Source organism: Eleutherodactylus coqui, chromosome 12, assembly GCF_035609145.1.
Source record: "Eleutherodactylus coqui strain aEleCoq1 chromosome 12, aEleCoq1.hap1, whole genome shotgun sequence".
NCBI classification, from domain to species: Eukaryota; Metazoa; Chordata; class Amphibia; order Anura; family Eleutherodactylidae; genus Eleutherodactylus; species Eleutherodactylus coqui.
The window spans coordinates 81522816-81547973 of record NC_089848.1 but is presented as its reverse complement, the minus strand read 5'-3'; the positions used below and the strand labels follow the sequence as shown (position 1 = coordinate 81547973).

The window sequence follows — 25158 nt, the reverse complement described above, 5'->3', positions numbered from 1 at the left end:
TCCTATGTTCCTCCCCGCTCTCCCCCGCCGGCCCCCGAATCTTTAGAGACGAGCGGGGAGATACTCGGCTAAGGCACTACTCGCTCGAGTAATGTGCCTTAGCGAGTATACTTGCTTATCTCTAGTAGTAAAACATTAAACCGTTTGTAACTTTCTGTGTAATTGTAACACGTTGCCATCCTGAAATATACTGCTTTCAAATTGGGTCCATCTTTTTGAAACACCCTGTATACCTCCACCCTCCTACCACTTTAACATTGCACCATAGCCTCATTTGCTACCACTTACATAACTTAACTCCAAACTCCTACTATTCTCATAACAGAAAACCAGCCTCCTACCACTTCAGTAATACTCTTCCTACCAACTTCTTTCTACCACTTGAGAAATGAAGCTTCAAAATCCGACCTCTTGAGCCATGTAATTCCAATCTCCTACCCCAAGAATATAATAACCTTCACTTTATACAACTGGACGGAGTAATGCAACTCTACCCTCCTGCTAAATGTGTAACCAAGCACAGGATGCATTAAATAATACAGATGTAGTAGAGTCCAATTTGTCATTGACTTGTTTCTTTCTGGGCACAAATACAAATTCCAGTCCTATGAAAGAACGTATCATGACAGCATGTGTTCTGTTAAATGACATGTTCGGCTTCAGTGCCTTGACAAATGTAGTTCCAGGACATCCATATGGTTATTGTATGTGGTTCTAAATAGCCACCAATACAAGTTGCCTATTACCCAGAAGTTACCATTGGAAGTTCTTCCGGAAGTCCCAGACGAGGTTTTCCAGGTCCCCACCCGGGTCCTTTAAATACTACAGACAATTTGTTTGAGAAACCAGGCGTACTCCAAAATGTTTTCCATATGTAGACAAAATGCTGCAGCTGTGAAAAAATAAACATATTAATACACCACATGAATCTATCTGATGGCTACTACTGGAAACAGTCAGCAGAGGCGATGACAGACACACCTCGAACAGTACAGGTCAGCTTACAGACGTATCATGCAAGCAGACAGTTAGTTTGTCCTGCATTGAATGACTCTATAGTGGCTGGTCTAATGATCACCTGCCAGAATGGGAATAACCGAAGCAAGCTGTGAGCAGATACCGAACAAGCAGGGAATGGGTGGAGATTGCTTCAATGATACCTGCTGGATTGCAAAAGCATTCTTGGAGTGTAATGCAGGATGTCACTCAGGATCATTAGAGGATAAGTAATGTGATGTATGTACACAGTGACTCCACCAGCAGAATAGTGAGTGCAGCTCTGGAGTATAATACAGGATGTAAGTCAGGATCAGTACAGGAAAAGTAATGTAATGTATGTACACAGTGATTCCACCAGCAGAATAGAGAGTGCTGCTCTGGAGTATAATACAGGATGTAACTCAGGATCAGTACAGGATAAGTAATGTAATGTCTGTACACAGTGACTCCACCAGCAGAATAGTGAGTGCAGCTCTGGAGTATAATGCAGGATGTCACTCAGGATCAGTACAGGATAAGTAATGTAATGTATGTACACAGTGACTCCACTAGCAGAATAGTGAGTGCAGCTCTGGAGTATAATACAGGATGTAACTCAGGATCAGTACAGTATAAGTAATATAATGTATGTACACAGTGACTCTACTAGCAGAATAGTTAGTGCAGCTCTGGAGTATAATACATGATGTCACTCTGGATCAGTAAAGGATAAGTAATGTAATGTATGTACACAGTGACTCCACCAGCAGAATAGTGAGTGCAGCTCTGAAGTATAATACAGGATGTAACTCAGGATCAGTACAGGATAAGTAATGTGATGTATGTACACAGTAACTCCACTAGCAGAATAGTGAGTACAGCTTTAGAGTATAATACAGGATGTAACTCAGGATCAGTACAGGGAAAGTAATGTATGTATACAGTGACTCCACCAGCAGAATAGTGAGTGTAGCTCTGGAGTATAGTACTGGATGTAACTCTGTATCAGTACAAGATAAGTAATGTAATGTATGTACACAGGGAGTCCATCAGCAGAATAGTGAGTGCAGCTGTGGAGTATAATACAGGATTTAAATCAGGATCAGTACAAGATAAGTAATGTATGTACACAGTGACTCCACCAGCAGAATAGTGAGTACAGCTCTGGAGTATAATACAGGATCAGTACAGGATAAGTAATGTATGTAGACAGTGACTCCACCAGCAGCATAGTGAGTGCAGCTCTGGAGTATAATACCGGATGTAACTCAGGATCAGTACAGGATAGGCAATGTAATGTAAGTGCACATTGACTCCACTAGCAGAATAGTGAGTGCAGCTCTGGATGTAACTCTGAATTAGTACAGAATAAGTAGTGCAATGTAAGTAAAAAGTGACTTCACCAGCAGAATAGTGAGTGCAGCTCTGGAGTATAATACAGGATATAAGGCTACTTTCATTCAGAACAGAGGATCAGCTGCAGATTCAGTACAAAATGCCAGAAGAAAAAGCGCTGCATGCTTTTCCGTCCAGTAGAATTCTGGACATCTGAGCGGTAACCAAACGAACCTCCTTATAGTCCATGGGGTCGGTTCGGTGCTGCTCCGTTCCATTATAAGATGGATCTGTTTGGCCAGGGAATTCCCCTTTCCCATTCCCCGAAGGCAGCAGGAAAACGGAACCCGCGACACAGATGTGTAAGCAGTCTAACTGATAAACAGTATCGATAAGTAATGTATATACAATGCGACTCAACGTTTTACGTAGATTATTTTTATGTGTATTAGGGACTTTTACAGTTTGTGAATCTTTTTAATCTTTTATGTTTCTTATGAAAATATATCCTGGTTTTAAAACACTATTAAAAGTAAAAAGAGCGTATCCTCTCAGCCCAATGAATGTTTATAAACACCAGGCCGATCAGCATGAGTTGCAATTCAACACATTCCTCATAGTAAATGAGGCGTTTTACAAGGCAGTGAGTAAGTATTTCATCCAGAGCTGTAATCAACAGGGAAGGTGATGAATGGACACAAAGCGAATCTCATCTGAGAGATCTAAATGGCTAATTAAGATTGGCTATCATGTTCAATACACAGAGTGCCGCAAGTGAACAGTATAAACAAGCAGAATAATTATTGATTAATAGCTTTCTGATTCGGGGGTTGGAGCATTGTTGGAGATAAGTACTTCACAGCTGCTCTTATGTTCAAAGGACACGGCCAACTTGGAGTCAAAAACAGCAATAAAGCACAATCTGGGGTTAGGTAGAGGCTTGGTGGACCTTGGGACCTGGTCAAGGGATCCTATGTAGAGATTAGCTACAAATACTATCACAGTTAGAGAAAAGAAGGGTAAGAAAAAAAAATTGTCTTGGTGTCAATCAACAAATATGGGCCAAGAAAAGGGATGTCTTCCTTGCCCCTATTGTTAGCTTCTTTGGGGCTCAGATAGAGCTTCCCAAGGTTGGGTTTAACTTTAACCTTTCGTTCTGATTATTAATATTAAACCCTGTGACCATTTGCCCTCCCATTTAACCCTTTCCAATCCAATTTGTATCCAGGTTTTCCTAGGGGGCTTACTCTTTTTCTGCCATTATACAACGTCGCTATCTGCTGACTAAAGCCAGTACTGCATGAGGTGACACGCTGGATAGGCTCCGACAGCAGAGAGGCTGGCAATTTACAGAAAAAGAACCCGACGGATGTCTTCCAACATCGGAGCTGTATGGCCTTAAATCATAATGTCTTAAGACGTCAGACAGTAGATTGGAAAGGGTTAAGCTCTTGCCATTTAAAAGAAAATGGCAATAGTAGCAATAGACAAGTATATTCCTTATTAACCCTTTCCAATCCAATTTGTATCCTGGTTTTCCTAGGGGGCTTACTCTTTTTCTACTGTTATACAATGGCGCTACATGCTGGCTAAATTCAGTACTGCATGAGGTGACACGTTGGATAGGCTCTGACAGCAGAGAGGCTGACAATATACAGTAAGAGAACCCGACGGATGTCTTCCAACATCAGAGCTGTACAGCCTTAAATCATAATGTCTTCAGAGGTCAGACAGTGGATTGGAAAGGGTTAAGAGTCAGTGGTCCATAGAGAACTCAAGGAGACCCACTTCCTCTTTTGGGAAAGGGAATCTAAATTAGGAAAACTATGTTGAAAAGAATGGGACTGAATCATGTCATAATAGCAATGCAATGCAGAACCCTAATACCACTGCCATAGAGCACCTAAATAACAGTACACAGAAAAAGTGATCAGGTCCTGGCTTTTCTATCCAAGCATTGTGCTTTAAATCATCTTAAAGGGGTTGTGCCAATATACATAACCCCTTTTGGAATGCAGGGACATGGGGTGATCAGCTGACCACCCTGGTCCTGCTCCTGGCACACTTGGCAAACAGCTGATCTTGCCAGTGGCCAGCTTCAGATTTCCCCTGCAGAGGCCACTGCAGGTCAAATGTAGTAATACAGGATAGTATTAGAGGGGTTGTCCACTTGTAAACGATGTATGGTCTATCTTCAGGATAGATGATCATTAGTAGATCAGCAGGGGGCTGTCATCTAGAACCCCCATCATTCATGCACTGAGCAGATTTCTGTAGGAACTAGAAAGCTCCGTTCTCTCTGCAGTGGTCCGGCTTGGTATTCTACACCAAGTTCCCATTCATTTCAGTTGGTCCTTGACCTGCAATACCAAGCTTGGCCACTGCAGTGGGAATAGAGCTATCTGCTTCCTACAGAAATCAGCTCAGTGCACAAGTACAACTGCCCAGAAAACAGCATTTGGATCCCTGGTGATAGACTCTCAATGATCTGTATTGATGGTCTATCCACAAGATAGGGCATCAAAAGTAGTACAACTCCTTTAAGTTAAATGGTAATTGTGTAATATAACAACAGTGAAAGGTCTGCCAGAAAGGTAGCGGCTCTTACCAAGCGGGAGACACTCCTCTATGATGCTTATACTGTATGGGTTAGCAGGGCATTATGAATAAGGGCTGCAATGCTGGCACAACCCCTTTAAACAGTATAGTGGAGGCTGATAGATACCCCTGGGCATTTGACCATTTTGTCTTCCTATATTCTATACTAGTGCTGTTCTAAATCCCCAACTAAAAAAGCGGGTGGTAGCACAAGTTTAAAAGTTTTTTATTTCAGAAAAGCCATTTTTCAATACCTTTTATGGAATTCTTTGATGAACGGGTACCCCATTCAAAGTCCAGAATGGAAAACATCTACAACCTGGCACATCCAAGCATTACACTGCAGTCAATTGATTTTATAGGAATTCTACAATTCTTCATTTCGCCTGTGGAGGCGCTACATGAAAATGAAACACTTCCTGCCAAATTCCATTAAAGGATTACAGTTGCCTATTGGATGTCCCAGCAGCAGGACACCCTGTGATCTGCTGACCATCTAACAAAAAGGGATTATCCGAAGAGGTCATCACAAACTATAATATACCGTACAAAAACATACAGAATGCAAAAAATTACCTGGACGTAAAATGGTTCAAATGTATTAACGGGATGAGTCAGTCCGTACACAACTTTCTCATTTTCCGGTACAAATGTTCCTAAAAAAGCAGAAAATAATAAATCATGTTCACTGATAATATACAAAGATCCAGCTAATTAATTTTCCCTTCCGCATAATTTATCGACGTACTTTACCAGCTTTCTCCTGACACTGTGTTGCTGTTGTTAAGTCAACAAATGCATATAATTAGCTCCCTTAAAACGTATTTATAGGATACAGTAATCTATCACTTGTATATATCATTTCATGTTGCTGATTGCAGCGCAGTCAGTCAGGAGCCAGGAGTTCATTCTACAGCGTGAGCCAAGTATCATAATCCAGCAAGCTTAACAAATGCAGGGTGTTTGTAGCTGGAATATTGATGAGCTCTTACGTGAGCAATGAGATATAATTACACCGAGGGCTCCTAGTTAAACCGCCTAGATTAAAGTAAAAGCATAATTTTTTTTTTATTTTATTTTTTTATAGTTTTGGTCGTTTCGGTTGCAATTATGCAAATTACGTGTACTTTTTAAATTATTTTTGAGTTTTTCTTATAGCTCTTTGAAAACTTTATTCAACTTTTTTTAAACTTTTTTAAGGCATCTGATCATGCAAAGCTTTGATCAGTTTAATAAAAGCCTAATAGGCATACACAGATGGCAGACCCGGAGGTCCTTATCAGCCACGAAAACCCATTGGTGGTGATGGGATGTCAGCGAGAGCCCCCTTCCTCTGTCTAACCACATAGATGCCAGAGATGCCGCTACTGACTGAGGCATCTGGCTAAACAGCCAGGATATGATATGTAATGTACGCTGCTGCAGATGGTGCGGGTCCAGCTCTTGTGCACCTTCTATCCCCATAGTGGATATTTCCTACATACATTAACCCTTTCATGAGCAAGGGTTATAGATGCTCCTTTGTCCAGCTCACATTCTGCAGTTCAGGCATTTCCACTTTCCAAAAATCAGAACGGTTTTATTTTTTTTTTTTCCATCACTACGGCTGTGTGAGGGCTCATTTTTTTGTGGGGCGATATTTATTTTTTATGAATACAATTTTGGTGTTCATACGACATTTTTTAATGCGTTTTATTCAATTTTTTTCTTGAAAACAGGGTGAACAAAAAAGTGCAATTCTGGTATTGCAATTTTTTTTTCTGAAGGCACTCACAGGGCAAGATGAATAATGTTATATTTTAATAAATTCTACTTTTACAGATGCAGAAATACCAAAAAAAATTTTTTTTTATTTTTTGATGTGACAACTGGAAAAAGATTTTTTTTTTTTAACCTTTATCTTTTTTTGTAATTATTAAAAAGTGTTTATTTTTGCTTTTTTTTTTAGTCCCCATAGTAGACTTGAACTTGGGATCGTTTGATTACTTATACAGTATGGTGCAATACTATGGTATTGCATTATACAGTATTACAGGCTGCCTATTAAAGACATGCCACAGGCACGTTTTAATAGGCAAACAATCATCACAGCCTATGGGGACTTCAGAAGCCCCAGTCTACCATGGGCAGCAGGTCCGCAATCTTATTGTAGTGGAGCCATGTGAGACATTTAAATAACAGATGTAATCTGAGTTATCGCCAATCACAGTTGTTGCAGGCGGGTGTCAGCTGTCAAAGATAGCCGGTACTCACTGTGCATAGAGCAGGCTTGCCTCCCAATCTTGCTTTATACACAGCATACGCTGTGGAGTCTATATACGTCCTAACCGCATGGCATATACGTATAGTCATGTGTGTGTCGGGAAGGGCTTAAAAAAAATAGCGCCAGTGCCATGAATGTATGGAAGATGTTGCCAAAGGGTTAATGCGATAGTACAACTTGGAGATATTTTTCACTAGAAGTACTGTTTCCTTATGGCACCCAGTGGAGCATGCAAATGTTTTTGTTTTCTCAGATGGCATGAAAATGGAGGCATACGGTGGTACAGTAATGCCCTACAGACATGTGTTGGCACCATATTACAACTCCATAAAACTTGAAGGTTTTATACGGTTATGTGCATGAGGTGTAAGTGCCAGTATTGCGGTCACAACATATGGATCGATCTCATTATTCCGATGAACCAAATTAAGGCTCTGCTCACATCTCAGTGTTTCTTCGTGTTCTGCTTATATGTTGGGAAAGCTCCCAGCGCACTTGCTGCACATGTCCATAGGTCCCCCCATGCCCAGATTGTTCTGCTGTGGTAGTGTATGCTGGGCAGATGTGCGTCAGCTGTTTTTCTTTTCTTTTGCTCTATAGGGAAGCATAGTTTGCTATGTTTTCCTATACAGAGGGACACAGTAGATATATATATATATATATATATATATATATACATACACACACACACACACACTGCAAGGTATATATTGCATGCTTCTTTTATAATGTTAGTAAATGACCAACATGTGATACAATCCTGTAATGGCAATCCTAAAATGCCATTGCAATAAAGGCCTTAAAATGCAGTCATCCTATAACTGTGTATGACCAGCAGAGTGCAGCGTTGGGGCAGAGAGGGCAAATGATTGAGCAACTAGAAGAAGTATTGGATTAAAGGCCCTTTACCTCAGAGATCCCCAACTCCAGTCCTCAGGGACCACCAACAGGTCATGTTTTCAGGATATCCTATGGTAAGAACCCCTGTGGTAATGTCTGATGCACTGACAATAATTACATCACCTGTACAATACTGATCAAGCAAGATGGCCCAGCTATGTGAAGTTGCTACAAATCACCCAACAAATGAGCAAACGCTTTGTGAGCGGTGGATGCGCTACCGACCCCATGAAACACTATGGAGGACAAAGGATGGTATGAACATTCGATTGTTCATCTCCCCATACAATCTGAATTGGCCTGCATGAAGGCCAGGGAAACGAGCGCTGATCTCTTTTATTGCCGCTAGTTAAGTGGCTGTGTAAAAGAAGACTAAGGATCTTTTTACATGGGTCGTTTCAAAGCAAGGTGATTGATGCTCGTTTACATTTCTTTTATATGGGCCAAAGTCGCTGGTATGGGAATGATCGTTCATCCCCATAGAGCAGACTGTAAGTCCCCCTATTCATACTGATTGATAAAACACTAATGATCAGCCAATGAATGAGCGTTCTCTTGTTTGGCTGATTGTTGTCCCATTTAAAGTCTGATGATCGGGCCGTGTAAAAGGCTATTGGCACCTTTGCACTCTTTTTTTTCTTTTGATTAATGTGTTTTTGCAAATGAAGATTTTTTGTAATTGGTTTTCGTTAAAAGTTTCTCATTGCCAAGTTCTATGCTTGCGTTGTTTTTCAAGACACTGCAGACCGGAAGACTGAAATTTGTCAAAGTAAACTGGACGCTCCTCCATCAGCCTGCTCCCATGTTGTTAGTGTGCATTCACTGCCTTTCCACTGAGCTATTACAGAGGACTGTATGGCAGTGCTGGGGAATGGTGGAGAAAATTAGGATGACAGAGAGTAGAGCAGAGACAGCTACTATTACAGAGGGCTGTAATTCACTTTGGGTGAGATAAAAAATAGCTGTGTAGTACTGAGTGAGCCACACAGCCTCTGAAAGAGCAGAGGGAAACTGATCTTGTGCACCTTCATTACAAAGAGCAACTGATCAGTGCTGGGAATGCCCCAGAGACGGAAATTTAAATGTAGGAGGGCCTGAAAATCATGTATGAGGCTTTTTGAATGCATAAGAATGAAAACAAAATGCAAAACAAAATAGATAAGTACATTATTTTTTCTGCAGGAACTTCGTAAGATATAAGTATATTGATTTTTCATGCATGAAGGTTTTCATAGCGTTTAAGTCTTTGTCCTCTATGAGGAACAGCCTAGCTTAGTCCCTAAAAACCTGCAAAAGGAGTAGTAACAATTTGTAGGTGACTATGACAGTGAACTTGCAGTGTGAACAGAGTGTGATAATAACAAAAAATAAACTTGGGAAGAGTTTGTTTCACTCACCAAATATCCTGTCCCAGATAATCAGTGTACCGCCATAATTAGAATCTATGCAATATGGATTTCTACCTGCAAATCATTTATGGTCGTTAATGGTCATTCATGTAAAAACACCTGCAATATTGTAAGTACAGTGATGAAGTCACAATTATCTCTAGCGTTTTTAGTCGATTTCAAAAACTTATGAAAATACTTGTTTAGGTCATGTTCTTCAATTCCGGCCATTGAATCACTAAGTAGGAGTCTAAATAGAGGCCAGGGGGCGTCTCATTGACCATGTTCACACCATTACACTCTAGTCTCCAAAACAATGCTTCTTTAACCCCTTCATGCCCAAGATTCAGACTAGAAGAGAATGACAGTGCAGTATTTGTGCCCATAGGGTTTTAACCAATTAGGAGAGATTATCCTAGTGTATTATAAGCCAACCATGCAATACCGGTCCACATGGTTGTGTGTCCGTACTTAAGTGAAGAAATAAATGACTGCAGGGTAATGTTTTATTTTTAACCCTATCCAATCCACTGTCTTACATCTGAAGACATTATGATTTAAGGCTGTACAGCTCCAATGTTGGAAGACATCCGCCGGGGTTCTCTTACTGTATATTGCCAGCCTCTCTGCTGTCGGAGCCTATCCAATGTGTCACCTCATGCAGTACTGGCTTTAGCCAGCGTATAGCACCGTTGTATAACGGCAGAAAAAGAGTGAGCCCCACTAGGAAAACGAGGATACAAATTGGATTGGAAAGGGTTAATTCTACAACAGTCACACTAAAATTGGAAAAACCTTCCGGAAAATGTCACTTTTGTATTGTAGATTTTAAATTTGCGTCTCATGTAAATATATTTGGTGCAGAACTCAGTTACCTCAAATTCATTTTTAACCCTTTCATGATATAACAAACGTTAGCCTTTAGAACCAGTAAATGGTTTCCCCTTTTGTGTTCCAGCTGTCTGAACTTTTTAATTTTATTAATCAGTGTAGCTGTATAAGCCCTCATGTTTTGTGAGCTGTGAGAACATGAAAAAAGTTCCATGTTACCTCTCTGCTAGAATAGAGGCACAGGCAGGAGAATCACTGATCTTTAGATCCTTCTCAGCTGCCTGCTTATCTCCTGCTGCCCCCCACCTCCCCAGCTGTAAATCCAGTATTCCCAACCCCACTTCTAACAGACATAGCTCCGGTTCTATCATGACTACAGAAATGCTTTTAGTGTCATTTCAAAAATCAAGATTCTTGAAGCTTGCTATAGCCATAATAGAACTGGGACTACAGTCATTTGACCCAGAACGAGCTCTGTTCATCCAAAACCCTAATGTCCTTTTCCTGTTGAATGAACAGAGCTTGGGTTAATCAGTATGTGTTTAAATAACTTTTAGTCAATTCAAAAATATTTGACAAACTCAAAGTGTAACTTGTAGCTAATGGACCCCAATGAAAAACCTGAAATACGTCCCCCAACTACCATGGGCGGTTTAAAATACTGGCAGAGGGGCCTTTGCGTCATATAAGGCACCAGGGCTAAAATGCAACTGCTCTTGTTAGATAAAACCTAAAAAAGCACACCAAAATCAACTTCAAAGTCCCTTCTCCCCATAATTCTTCACTCAGTGCCAAAAACAAATCTAGAAACGTACCATGATGGACTCTATGATGACTTGGAGTGTTGAGGATCAGCTCCAATGGCCCCAGATGGTTTATGAACTGTATGGAAGGACATCACAGAGAAAAATATACTGTAGTAAATGGTAATATTATAGAACTACAAAATACTTCAAAACAAAAAACATGAAGTGCAGCAAAAAGTTACACAACATATAACTATTTATAACCTCTTAGGAACTCCTGATTTTTATGGTTTTTGTTTTACTCTTTACTACTTTTTTTTTCGTTCCTCCGATATTGCTTTGTGAGGTCTTGCATTTTTTGCATTTCAGCATTTTTGGGGGGTATATAAAATGTATCATTTAAATCGCATTATTTTTTAGGCAAGCAGTGAAAGAAAATAAAATTCTGCCATTTGTTTGTGCTTTTTGTAGTTCACCAAACACTCAAAATTGAGTTATAAGTAGAGATGAGCGAACGTACTCGTCCGAGCTTGATACTCGTTCGAGTATTAGCGTGTTCGAGATGCTCGTTACTAGAGGCGAGCACCACGCGATGTTCGAGTTACTTTCACTTTCATCTCTGAGACGTTAGCGCGCTTTTCTGGCCAATAGAAAGACAGGGAAGGCATTACAACTCCCCCCTGCGACGTTCAAGCCCTATACCACCCCCCTGCAGTGAGTGGCTGGCGAGATCAGCTGTCACCTGAGTATATAAATCGGCCCCTCCCGCGGCTCGCCACAAATGCATTCTGACAGAGATCAGAGAAAGTGCTGCTGATGCCGGAGCTGCTATAGGGAGAGCGTTAGGAGTGATTTTAGGCTTCAAGAACCCCAACAGTCCTTCTTAGGGCCACATCTGACCATGTGCAGTACTGTTGAGGCTGCTTTTTGCAGTGTTGCACTTTTTTTTTTTTTTTGTATATCGGCCGTGCAGAGCATTGCGTCCAGAGCATTGCATCCTGCACTAATTTTACATAGTCCAGGGCCAGTAGTGGTGGTGAGGCAGGGACAGTGAAAGACATATCCAGTCTATATAGGCAGTGGGCTTTTCCAAAAAAATTTGGGAAAAAACATCTATTTGGGCTGCCTGTGACCGTCCTGACTGTACTGCGACTCTGCTGGGGGTAGTTGTCCTAATTCATACGCAGCCAGCTAAGTGTTACAGCAGGCTTGCGCAAAATTCTTGCCTGGCTCTGCGTTGCCTCTTACATCACCGCTGTCATCCTGTCCAGAGTGAAACAGTCTGCAGTAATTTTACATAGTCCAGGGCCAGTAGTGGTGGTGAGACAGGGACAGTGAAAGACATATCCAGTCTATATAGGCAGCGGGCTTTTCCAAACAAAATTTGGGAAAAAAATCTATTTGGGCTGCCTGTGACCGTCCTGACTGTACTGCGTCTCTGCTGAGGATAGTTGTCCTAATTCATACGCAGCCAGCTAAGTGTTACAGCAGGCTTGCGCAAAATTCTTTCCTGCCTCTGCTGTGCGTTCCGTAAGCGAAGTCAGCCTCCAACCACAGGCCAATAAGCGGCATATTTAATTACAGCGTTCTGTTTCTGCACTACTGGTAATATAGCATGCTGAGGGGTAGGGGTAGGCCTAGAGGACGTGGACGAGGACGCGGAGGCCCAAGTCAGGGTGTGGGCACAGGCCGAGCTCCTGATCCAGGTGTATCGCAGCCGACTGCTGCAGGATTAGGAGAGAGGCATGTTTCTGGCGTCCCCACATTCATCTCACAATTAATGGGTCCACGCGGTAGACCTTTATTAGAAAATGAGCAGTGTGAGCAGGTCCTGTCATGGATGGCAGAAAGTGCATCCAGCAATCTATCGACCACCCAGAATTCTGCGCCGTCCACTGCTGCAACTCTGAATCCTCTGGCTGCTGCTCCTCCTTCCTCCCAGCCTCCTCACTCCATTACAATAACACATTCTGAGGAGCAGGCAGACTCCCAGGAACTGTTCTCGGGCCCCTGCCCAGAATGGGCAGCAATGGTTCCGAATCCTCTCCCACTGGAGGAGTTTGTCGTGACCGATGCCCAACCTTTGGAAAGTTCCCGGGGTCCGGGGGATGAGGCTGGGGACTTCTGGCAACTGTCTCAAGAGTTTTCAGTGGGTGAGGAGGACGATGACGATGAGACACAGTTGTCTATCACTCAGGTAGTAGTAATTGGAGTAAGTCCGAGGGAGGAGCGCACAGAGGATTCGGAGGAAGAGCAGCAGGACGATGAGGTGACTGACCCCACCTGGTTTGCTACGCCTGCTGAGGACAGGTCTTCAGAGGGGGAGGCAAGTGCAGCAGCAGGGCAGGTTGGAAGAGGCAGTGCGGTGGCCAGGGGTAGAGGCAGGGCCACACCGAATAATCCACCAACTGTTTCCCAAAGCGCCCCCTCGCGCCATGCCACCCTGCAGAGGCCGAGGTGCTCAAAGGTCTGGCAGTTTTTCACTGAGAGTGCAGACGACCGACGAACAGTGGTGTGCAACCTTTGTCGCGCCAAGATCAGCCGGGGAGCCACCACCACCAGCATGCGCAGACATATGATGGCCAAGCACCCCACAAGGTGGGACGAAGGTTTGCACCGCTGCCTCTCCCCCTGTCCCCCAACCTGCCACTGAGATCCAACCCCCCTCTCAGGACACAGGCACTACCGTCTCCTGGCCTGCACCCACACCCTCACCTGCGCTGTCCTCGGCCCCATCCACCAATGTCTCTCAGCGCACCGTCCAGCCGTCGCTAGCGCAAGTGTTGGAGCGCAAGCGCAAGTATGCCGCCACGCACCCGCACGCTCAAGCGTTAAATGTGCACATAGCCAAATTTATCAGCCTGGAGATGCTGCTGTATAGGGTTGTGGAAACGGAGGCTTTCAAAGGTATGATGGCGGCGGCAGCTCCGCGCTACTCGGTTCCCAGTCTCCACTACTTTTCCCGATGTGCCGTCCCAGCCCTGCACGACCACGTCTCCCGCAACATTGTACACGCCCTCACCAACGCGGTTACTGCCAAGGTCCACTTAACAACGGACACGTGGACAAGCACAGGCGGGCAGGGCCACTATATCTCCCTGACGGCACATTTGGTGAATTTAGTGGAGGCTGGGACAGAGTCAGAGCCTGGGACCGCTCACGTCCTACCCACCCCCAGAATTGTGGGCCCCAGCTCGGTGGTGGTATCTGCGGCGGTGTATGCTTCCTCCACTAAACCACCCTCCTCCTCCTACGCAACCTCTGTCTCGCAATCAAGATGTGTCAGCAGCAGCACGTCGCCAGCAGTCGGTGTCGCGCGGCGTGGCAGCACAGCGGTGGGCAAGCGTCAGCAGGCCGTGCTGAAACTACTCAGCTTAGGAGAGAAGAGGCACACGGCCTGCATGGTCTGACAGAGCAGACCGACTGCTGGCTTGCGCCGCTGAGCCTCCAACCGGGCATGGTCGTGTGTGACAACGGCCATAACCTGGTGGCGGCTCTGCAGCTCGGCAGCCTCACGTACGTGCCATGCCTGGCCCACGTCTTTAATTTGGTGGTTCAGCGCTTTCTGCAAAGCTACCCACGCTTGTCAGACCTGCTCGGAAAGGTGCGCCGGCTCTGCGCACATTTCCGCAAGTCCCACACGGACGCTGCCACCCTGCGCACCCTGCAACATCGGTTTAATCTGCCAGTGCACCGACTGCTGTGCGACGTGCCCACACGGTGGAACTCTACGCTCCACATGTTGGCCAGGCCAACATGGACGGCGCAGTCGGAGTCAGCCTCCTCAATTCTTTACAGAAGAGTGGTCCTGGTTGGCAGACATCTGCCAGGTCCTTGGAAACTTTGAGGAGTCTACCCAGATGGTGAGCGGCGATGCTGCAATCATTAGTGTCACCATTCCTCTGCTATGCCTCTTGAGAAGTTCCCTGCAAAGCATAAAGGCAGACGCTTTGCGCTCGGAAACAGAGGCGGGGGAAGACAGTATGTCGCTGGATAGTCAGAGCACCCTCCTGTCTATATCTCAGCGCGTTGAGGAGGAGGGGGAAGAGACAGCTTGGCCCACTGCTGAGGGTACCCATGCTGCTTGCCTGTCATCCTTTCAGCGTGTATGGCCTGAGGAGGAGGAGGAGGAGGATCCTGAAAGTGATCTTCCAAGTGAGGACAGCCATGTGTTGCGTACAGGTACCCTGGCACACATGGCTGACTTCATGTTAGGATGCCTTTCTCGTGACCCTCGCATTACACGCATTCTGGCCACTACGGATTACTGGGTGTACACACTGCTCGACCCACGGTATAAGGAGAACCTTTCCACTCCATACCCGAAGAGGAAAGGGGTTCGAGAGTGATGCTATACCACAGGACCCTGGCGGACAAATTGATGGTAAAATTTCCATCCGACAGCGCTAGTGGCCGAAGGCGCAGTTCCGAGGGCCAGGTAGCAGGGGAGGCGCGGAGATCGAGCAGCATGTACAGCACAGGCAGGGGAACACTCTCTAAGGCCTTTGACAGCTTTCTGGCTCCCCAGCAAGACTGTGTCACCGCTCCCCAGTCAAGGCTGAGTCGGCGGGAGCACTGTAAAAGGATGGTGAGGGAGTACGTAGCCGATCGCACGACCGTCCTCCGTGACGCCTCTGCCCCCTACAACTACTGGGTGTCGAAGCTGGACACGTGGCCTGAACTCGCGCTGTATGCCCTGGAGGTGCTTGCTTGTCCTGCGGCTAGCGTCTTGTCGGAAAGGGTGTTTAGTGCGGCTGGGGGAATCATCACGGATAAGCGTACCCGCCTGTCAACCAAAAGTGCCGACAGGCTTACACTCATCAAGATGAACAAAGCCTGGATTTCCCCAGACTTCTCTTCTCCACCAGCGGACAGCAGCGGTACCTAAATAATACGTAGGCTGCAGCCGCGGATGGAAGCATCGTTCTCTATCACCATCAAAAACGGGGACCTTTTAGCTTCATCAATCTGTGTATAATATTCATCCTCCTCCTCCTGCTCCTCCTCCTGCTCCTCCTCCTGAAACCTGACGTAATCACGCCGAACGGGCAATTTTTCTTAGGCCCACAAGGCTCAGTCATATAATTTTTGTAAACAATTTTTATACGTTTCAATGCTCATTAAAGCGTTGAAACTTGCACCTGAACCAATTTTTATTTTAACTGGGCTGCCTCCAGGCCTAGTTACAAATTAAGCCACATTAACCAAAGCGATTAATGGGTTTCACCTGCCCTCTTGGTTGGTCATGGGCAATTTTTCTGAGGTACATTAGTACTGTTGGTACACCAATTTTTTGGGGCCCTCGCCTACAGTGTAATCCAATTAATTTTTTGCCCACCTGCATTAAAGCTGACGTTACATCAGCTGTGCTGGGCACGGCAATGGGATATATTTATGTACCGCCGGTGGCTTCCTGGCACCCACCCATGCTGTCGGTCCACACGGAGTTGTAACTGCATGTGTCCACTTCTAAAGAACCCCAGTCTGACTGGGGCATGCAGTGTGGGCCGAAGCCCACCTGCATTAAACATGACATTACCTCAGCTGTGATGGGCAATGCAATGGGATTTATTTATGTACCGCCTGTGGCTTCCTGGGACCCTCCCATGCTGTCGGTCCACACGGACTTCACAATAGGGAGTTGTACCTGCCTGTGTCTACTTATAAAGGACCCCAGTCTGACTGGGGCATGCAGTGTGGGCCGAAGCCCACCTGCATTAAACATGACATTACCTCAGCTGTGATGGGCAATGCAATGGGATATATTTATGTACCGCCGGTGGGTTCCAGGGAGCCACCCATGCTGTCGGTCCACACGGAGTTGTAACTGCATGTGTCCACTTCTAAAGAACCCCAGTCTGACTGGGGCATGCAGTGTGGGCCGAAGCCCACCTGCATTAAACATGACATTACCTCAGCTGTGCTGGGCAATGCAATGGGATTTATTTATGTACCGCCAGTGGCTTCCTGGGACCCTCCCATGCTGTCGGTCCACACGGACTTCACAATAGGGAGTTGTACCTGCCTGTGTCTACTTATAAAGGACCCCAGTCTAACTGGGGCATGCAGTGTGGGCCGAAGCCCACCTGCATTAAACATGACATTACTTCAGCTGTGACGGCAATGCAATGGGATATATTTATGTACCGCCGGTGGCTTTCTGGCACCCACCCATGCTGTCGGTCCACAGGGACTTCACAATAGGGAGTTGTACCTGCCTGTGTCTATGAATTAAAAACCCCGGTCAGGTTGGGGCATGCAGTGTGGGCCGAAGCCCACCTGCATTTATTCTGACGTTAGCTCTGCTGTCCAGGGCACTGCAATGGGATACATTTATGTACAGCCGGTGGGTTCCAGGGAGCCACCCATGCTGTGGGTGCACACGGAATTCCCATTGCGGAGTTGTACCTGCCTGTGACTATTTATAAAAAACCGCGGTCTGACTGGGGCATGCAGACACCTTGACAGAATGAATAGTGTGTGGCACATAGGTTCCCCATTGCTATGCCCACGTGTGCAGCTCCTGATGGCGGTGGCACAGGATTATATTTCTCATTGCTTCTGTACAGCATTGTGGGCTATCGCCCCGCCCCTTTTAAAGAGGGTCGCTGCCTAGCTGTGCCAACCCTCTGCAGTGTGTGCCTGCGGTTCCTCCTCATGGCAGACGCACTTATAAATAGACATGAGGGTGGTGTGGCATGAGGGCAGCTGAAGGCTGCGCAGGGACACTTTGGTGTGCGCTGTGGACACTGGGTCGTGCGGGGGGGGGGGCAGCATGTAACCCAGGAGAAGTGGCAGTGGAGTGTCTTGCCGGCAGTGATTGTGCTTTGTTGGAGGTAGTGTGGTGCTTAGCTAAGGTATGCATTGCTAATGAGGGCTTTTCAGAAGTAAAAATTGTTGGGAGGGGGGGGGGGCACTCTTGCCGCTATTGTGGCTTAATAGTGGGACCTGGGAACTTGAGATGCAGCCCAACATGTAGCCCCTCGCCTGCCCTATCCGTTGCTGTGTCGTTCCCATCACTTTCTTGAATTGCCCAGATTTTCACAAATGAAAACCTTAGCGAGCATCGGCGATATACAAAAATGCTCGAGTCGCCCATTGACTTCAATGGGGTTCGGTAATCGAAACGAACCCTCGAGCATCGCGAAAATTTCGTCCCGAGTAACGAGCACCCGAGCATTTTGGTGCTCGCTCATCTCTAGTTATAAGCTTTTTTAAAACTATTAAAGGAGCAATCCCATCTTAGACTTTAATGGCATATCCACAGATTATGCTATGAAGATTTAATAGCTACAGGTCCCACCTCTTGGACCCACACCTGTAGTCCTGGCCCCCACTACTCTCAGCCTGGCTGAATGCAATGTTCAGGAATGGTCAGGACTTACAGAAACAGCTTCAATATGCGGTTTCCCTACTCCCATAGAAATCCAACAAAGGACAAAAAACATCTATCTTTCTATTATAATGCACTGAAATACCTATGTATTACAACACATTATTGTGTGTGTTTGTGTGTGAAATGCACAGGAAACTGTTAGAGCATACCTTAGGTTTGCCTTAAGGCTGGATTCATTTCTTTGTTGGAAGCTCCTTTCAGGGCCTCCATCGCAGATCCATCCGAAAATCTCAGAATGCTATGCTATTTGTCCAGAAAAATACCAGAAAGTATAACAAAAGTTGGATGTTCAATTCCACCATAAGACGGATCAATTTTCATGCACCCACAATGGAGTATAAAATATAAGCTGGAATGGAGTTCTTACGCTGCTGCAAACCCAGACTCAGATGGATTATCTCAGGGCTTTTCCTTAAAATTGGGGCTGATGATCAGGAGAAAACGGATATCCACTGCTCTTGTGATGCCATGATCACTTTTGACTAGGCCGGTTTGGATATTCTTGCTTTAAGAGGAAGAGGGATGCCTTTTGACCTGCGAGGTTGCCGTGGGATATCGGTCTACTAAAATAAACCAACCAAATTTAAGCCGAAGAAGTACCCGGGTGTGAGAAAGCTGCCGAGCCTTGTGTACCGCAGGCAATGGACTCCTGCTGTTGAGCATGCTCCTGTGCTGGGACATGTAAGAAAGGTCCCGATAGTAAGGCTGGATGTTCACGAGACCTGGACTTAGAATGGAGATGTACTGCTCCGACTCCAGAGGTATGACCGCAGCCCATGGACTCCCAGTGGCTGAAGCCCTAAGAGGGAAGGGTGGCAGAAGACCTCAGACCTGTCACCTGTGGCAACCAGCAAGAATCTGAACACAACTGTTGAATGAAAATGTGAATTTTCTGCTTGTAGGGATCAGTGCATAAAGTAAAACTCAGTTGTTTCAAGTACATTTTATATCATTTAGAATTTCAGAATGAAGCAAAGCTATGTTCAAGAACCCATGTAAGATGGCTCCTCACCGTATTTACACAGATGGAGCCAGTGGCCACATTTGTAAAGCAAAATCTCCGCGGGGGGCAGAGGCAAGCAAAACCAACAAGAGGGATTACCGCTTGTTTCCTTAGTCTCGCAAAGTGCAAATCTTAAAATTCAATCCTGATTTATTCTGTTTTTCTACCTGATGAGGCCGTTTTCTACTTCATTGAACGCATTACACAACCATAGTCGAATGTCCGTACTAAAGTGTATAAAGAAAATATTTGATGATTGAAGATAAAACAATCTCAGCAAATCAGCCATGTTAGGATAATATGGAGCTCTGGAGGAGGGAGACTCAACAAGGCTGGGAGATTAGAAATAGAAGCCACTTTAATAGAAATATCACCAGAATGTTCATATATAATGAATAAAAGAGAAGCTTGTAAGTGAGAGCAACATTTACTATTTTCTGTAAAATCTGCATTATTTAACTTTCTTTCCTATTAAATGTTTTTGCATAACCATTAAAGCATCATTTGTCTACGAGAACACTGCCACCTTTATAAAGAAGTAAGATACATAGAATATTGCTCTTATGTTCAAGAATATAACTGGTATAATACTACTTCTATATACAAGAATATAACTAATATAATACTACTCCTATATAAAAGCATATCACTACTATAATACTGCCCCCTATGTACAAGAATATAACTACTATAATACTGCTCCCTATGTACAAGAATATAACTACTATAGTACTGCCTCCTATGTATAAGAATATAACTACTATAATACTGCCTCCTATGTACAAGAATATAACTACTATAATACTGCCCCTATGTACAAGAATATAACTACTGTAATACTGCCCCCTATGTACAAGAATATAACTACTACATTACTGCCCCCTATGTACAAGTATATAACTACTATAATACTGCCTCTTATGTACAAAAATATAACTACTATAATACTGGCCCTATGTACAAGAATATAAATACTATAATACTGCCCCTATGTACCTGAATATAACTAATGTAATAACGCCTCTATGCACAAGAATAGAACTATTATAATACTCCTCCTATGTACAAGAATATAACTACTATAATACTGCCCCCCTATGTACAAGAATATAACTACTATAATACTGACTCCTTTGTACAAGAATATAACTAATATAATACTGCCCCCTATGTACAAGAATATAACTACTATAATACTGCTCCTTATGTACAAGAATATAACTACTAAAATACTGTCCCCTATGTACAAGAATTTAACTACTATAATACTGTCCCCTATGTACAAGAATATAACTACTATAATACTGCTCCCCTATGTACAAGAATATAACTACTATAATACGGCATCCTATGTACAAGAATATACCTACTATAATACTGCCCCCCATGTACAAGAATATAACTACTATAATACTGCCCCCTATGTACAAGAATATAACTACTATAATACTGCCCCCTATGCACAAGAATATAACTACTATAATATTGCCCCCCTATGTACAAGAATATAACTACTATAATACGGCATCCTATGTACAAGAATATAACTACTATAATACTGCCCCCTATGTACAAGAATATAACTACTATAATACTGCCCCCTATGTACAAGAATATAACTACTATAATACTGCCCCCTATGTACAAGAATATAACTACTATAATACTGCCTCCTATGTACAAGAATATAACTACTATAATACTTTTCCCTAGGCACCAGAATGCAAGTGTTATAAAAAGCGATATGTGATTATTTTTGCCCATTTACCCTTTTAAGTCTTTTAACTGTATGTTGCATAATGTAAATCAGAACGTAGAGTTAGTTATGGACAATAAAAATGTAAATATGCGAAATGTAGTCATCTGAAAAGTTCATAGTGAAGGACGTTCTGATCCACACTATACCCCTAGTACCGGCTATCCAGTATGCTTGCCAGCACTTTTAGTATTGTGTTTTGGCTGAGACACACATATCTAGTTTGAAACCAAGAGAAAAAGGACAAGCAAAAGGTGCCCAAACATTCTATGTGGAATGTAATGCATATGAGGAGGTCCAATCTCTTTCTTGGCCGAAGAGGATAGGCAAAAAATTATTGGGCATTGGATGTCAAGATTTCTGATTGTTTGTTCCTATAGGACACATATTATAATATATGTTTTATATTTGTTAGCCCACAATCATGAACAGGTTGAATGACCACTGCAAACGATTTTGGGATAAGTATGGGATCTCATCTGGGTTGGGAAGAACAAGTGGTTCCAACGGCCTTACATGAGCATCTTTAGAGAATGTCTTGTAGACTCACCAGTTGAGAATAAGCCGTGTTGAATATTGCAATGTTTTAACCCATTATAGACCTAGGGCCATGGGAATGGTGCCTTTACAGCATACAACTCTTTACTTCACCAGATGATTGGACTTTTCCCAATCAATAAAGAAGGCAAAGCCACCGCACCCCAAGAGTTCACCCTTGTATGACAGATACACATCAATGGTTTCTGATCAATAATCTTGAAGATCTTGCCCTAGTTCTATGTTTTATCTTGGCAAGAAAATCTATTGGAAATGTATTCTCCTATCGAGGCCCAGAACGTTACAAGATGCAGACGCACGTTACAAGGAACGGGAAGGAGGGGCGGCTGATATTCTACAGATCGAACAAAAGAATGTTATCTAATTGAGACCAACTGCTCTCATTGTTCCTTATAAACTTAGCAATATATTCAGAAGAAACCAACAGATGGTTCTCTTTAAGGAAGTCAGACAAAGATTTCTCGTACACAATAAATCAGGTCCTGGTGGATTTTCTAAGACAATGCCCAAGGCAAGGAGCAGAGGCAAGAAAAGTCTGAATGTTTACCTCAGTGTGGATCCAGAATTGGTACAGAAGATTAAACTGGAGATGGACAGCAAACACGGACGGAGGGATGAAGAGGGCCATTGGCCAGTAAAACATCTAGAAGTCAAGAAGAATAAACATAAGCAATAAATAGTATATGGGTATGCAGTAGAGCCGAATATGTCATTTAAGTGTTCCTGCTGTGCATCTTAATAACTCGGTCAATTATAGCGTATTCCAATTTTAAAGAGGTTGTAGAAAAATATGGCTGTTTTTTTTCAAACACAGTACTACTCCTATCCAGAAGTTTAGTTTCACATTGCAGCTCAGCCCTATTCACTTCAATGGAGCTGAGTTGCAATACCAGACACGACCCATGAGGAGGGGTGGCGCTATTTGTGGAAGAAAGCAACCATGTTTTCATAAATCTGTAGAACGCTTTATGTTTATGGCATATTCACAAGATTCACATATAGGACCTTACCTATTCAGAGTACAGATTCTCCTATTCACTGATCCCCTGACTGCCGCCATCGCTATACAAATCAATGTGGATGTGGCCATGCTTGCACATGGCCTTCTCTAGTCAAATTAATGAGAGTTCTGGAAAGATACAAGCTCTGTACATGTAAGGTCTCCTTCACACGGGGAGCCAGGCACGCAAAATTCACGCATGTAAAAACATGCGGCTATTAGAATCAATAAAGGAATCTGAAAGTTCCCACAGGAAACCATTGGTTCTAATGGCCGCGTGTTTTATAAGTGCATGATTTTTGCTTTATTCACATGAGTGTATACCAGACGCCGTTTTCACGGCCAGCTGATATATGCTACCATCTCATGCATTGGATTCTAATGCATCAGATCACATGGGCGATTTTCCACATGGGAGCCTATGACAGCGGCCAGAGAAGGGAGGTGGGAGGGAGTTTAGCGGTGTGACTGCTAAACTCCCTCCACCTTCTCTCCCCCTCTCCGCCACTTGCCAGCTGTTTGCAATGAGAGGGGTTGAGACAGGACAGGAGCTCGTCTGCTAAGCTCCCGCCCCGTCTTGCCCCCTCCCATTGCTGGCTGTTAACAAAGGGTGGAGAGGCGGCGAGGGCTTAGCACACTAGCAACCGCCACCTCTCCTTGCTGAGAGCCGGCGAGGGGGCGGAAAGGGAAAAGGCAGTTTAGCAGAGCTAAACTGTCTACCCCGCATATATGTGCCGGGCCATCTGAACAGACATGCAAATGGCAGATTTGTGCGTGGTTCACACGTTTTTTTGGCGCCGGTGGACGCACGTAAAAACGCCATGTAAAAGAGCCTTTGTCCTGTAGGTATGCCATATATGCTTAATATGGGAATGTGCCTCAATTGGTTTACCTGATTAGATTTGAGATATAATCTATTAAAGTCGTATTCTCATGTGTGAGTTTGATTTTGGTCAGTAAAAAAAAGGGACTATTTTCCATGCGATTTCCATGCTAATTTTTGCCATCTTCATTCACGCTTATATTGCACATTTTTATTGCGCATTTTTATCTGTTCTGCAATTCCAGATGCTTTTTTCATGTGGTCCCCCTAGTAACTCACATTAATAACGCATTACACGCGCATGAAAATAGCATACAAATTGTGTGGCATACAATTCCAATGTTTTTTAAAGGGGTTGTCCCGCGAAACAAAGTGGGGGTATACACTTCTGTATGGCCATATTAATGCACTTTGTAATGTACATTGTGCATTAATTATGAGCCATACAGAAGTTATTCACTTACCTGTTCCGTTGCTAGCATCCTCGTCTCCATAGTGCCGTCTAATTTTCAGCATCTAATTGCTGGATTAGACGCGCTTGCGCAGTCCGGTCTTCTTCTTTTCTGAATGGGGCCGCTCGTGCCGGAGAGCGGCTCCTTGTAGCTCCGCCCCGTCACGTGCCGATTCCAGCCAATCAGGAGGCTGGAATCGGCAATGGACCGCACAGAAGCCCTGCGGTCCACCGAGGGAGAAGATCCCGGCGGCCATCTTCACCAGGTAAGTAAGAAGTCACCGGAGCGTGGGGATTCAGGTAAGCACTATCCGGTTTTCTTTTTTAACCCCTGCATCGGGTTTGTCTCGCGCCGAACGGGGGGGCTATTGGAAAAAAAAAAAAACGTTTCGGCGCAGGACAACCCCTTTAAGAGTTCTTTTCGATTCTGAGATGGGCAGAACTCGCGCAGGAAAACAGCCTATTCATTTGAATGAGTTCATTCACATGAGCGATTTTTTTTCTTCTCTCTCTCTCTGACTGATTTGCTGAGTGAGAAAAAGCACTGCACATCCGACTTTTGTGCGAATGCGTCTTATTTTCTGTGAAATTGTTAAGGGAAAATCGCCAGTGTGAACACAGCCAAGATGAAGCCAATCGTCAAATTCAGCAGCCGATGCGATGCATTAGCCAATTGACTCACCAGATTTAAAATTCCCCATGGGCAAATATATGAGAATAGTAGATAAAATGTTTCCTCTATTCCCTTCTATGGGCCAGCAGGTTAATTCACTCATCTGTACTACAGCCCTATGTAAGACCTCAGATGACTTGTCCTAGGGCTGAAACAGATGACCGTGATACGCAATACGCTCGCTCCTGGGAAATTTTTTTGTGCAGACAGCAAGTGTATGTTGTGCTCATGCCTGTGCCAATATATACCGTATATGCACAAGCACCGCTTGTTTACACAGGGGGAACATCCAGCCCTGATTTAGAGGCGTTAGGCTAATTAGCCTAACATAGTGCCTGTGATCGTGGGTATGCGCTCTGCTCAGACCTCTATGGGGCTCTTTGGTGCACAGACACACACAACAATGGGCAGGTCCTATGTTTTTGTGCTAAGACAATGGCGTAAAAAAAAGGTGAGAAT

At 44.2% G+C, this 25158-nt stretch overlaps 1 protein-coding gene across 1 annotated transcript in view; it reads right to left on the bottom strand.

Moving 5' to 3' along the window:
* AGMO (alkylglycerol monooxygenase) overlaps positions 1 to 25158 on the bottom strand; it is a 200225-nt gene that overhangs the window by 93339 nt on the left and 81728 nt on the right. Inside the window, exons 6-10 of the mRNA XM_066585575.1 lie at positions 22300 to 22395; positions 11109 to 11175; positions 9472 to 9537; positions 5488 to 5567; positions 758 to 892 (exon numbers count right to left, since the gene is read on the bottom strand). Of these exons, the coding sequence (XP_066441672.1) occupies positions 758 to 892; positions 5488 to 5567; positions 9472 to 9537; positions 11109 to 11175; positions 22300 to 22395 (444 nt within the window). The remainder of the gene's footprint in view (positions 1 to 757; positions 893 to 5487; positions 5568 to 9471; positions 9538 to 11108; positions 11176 to 22299; positions 22396 to 25158) is intronic.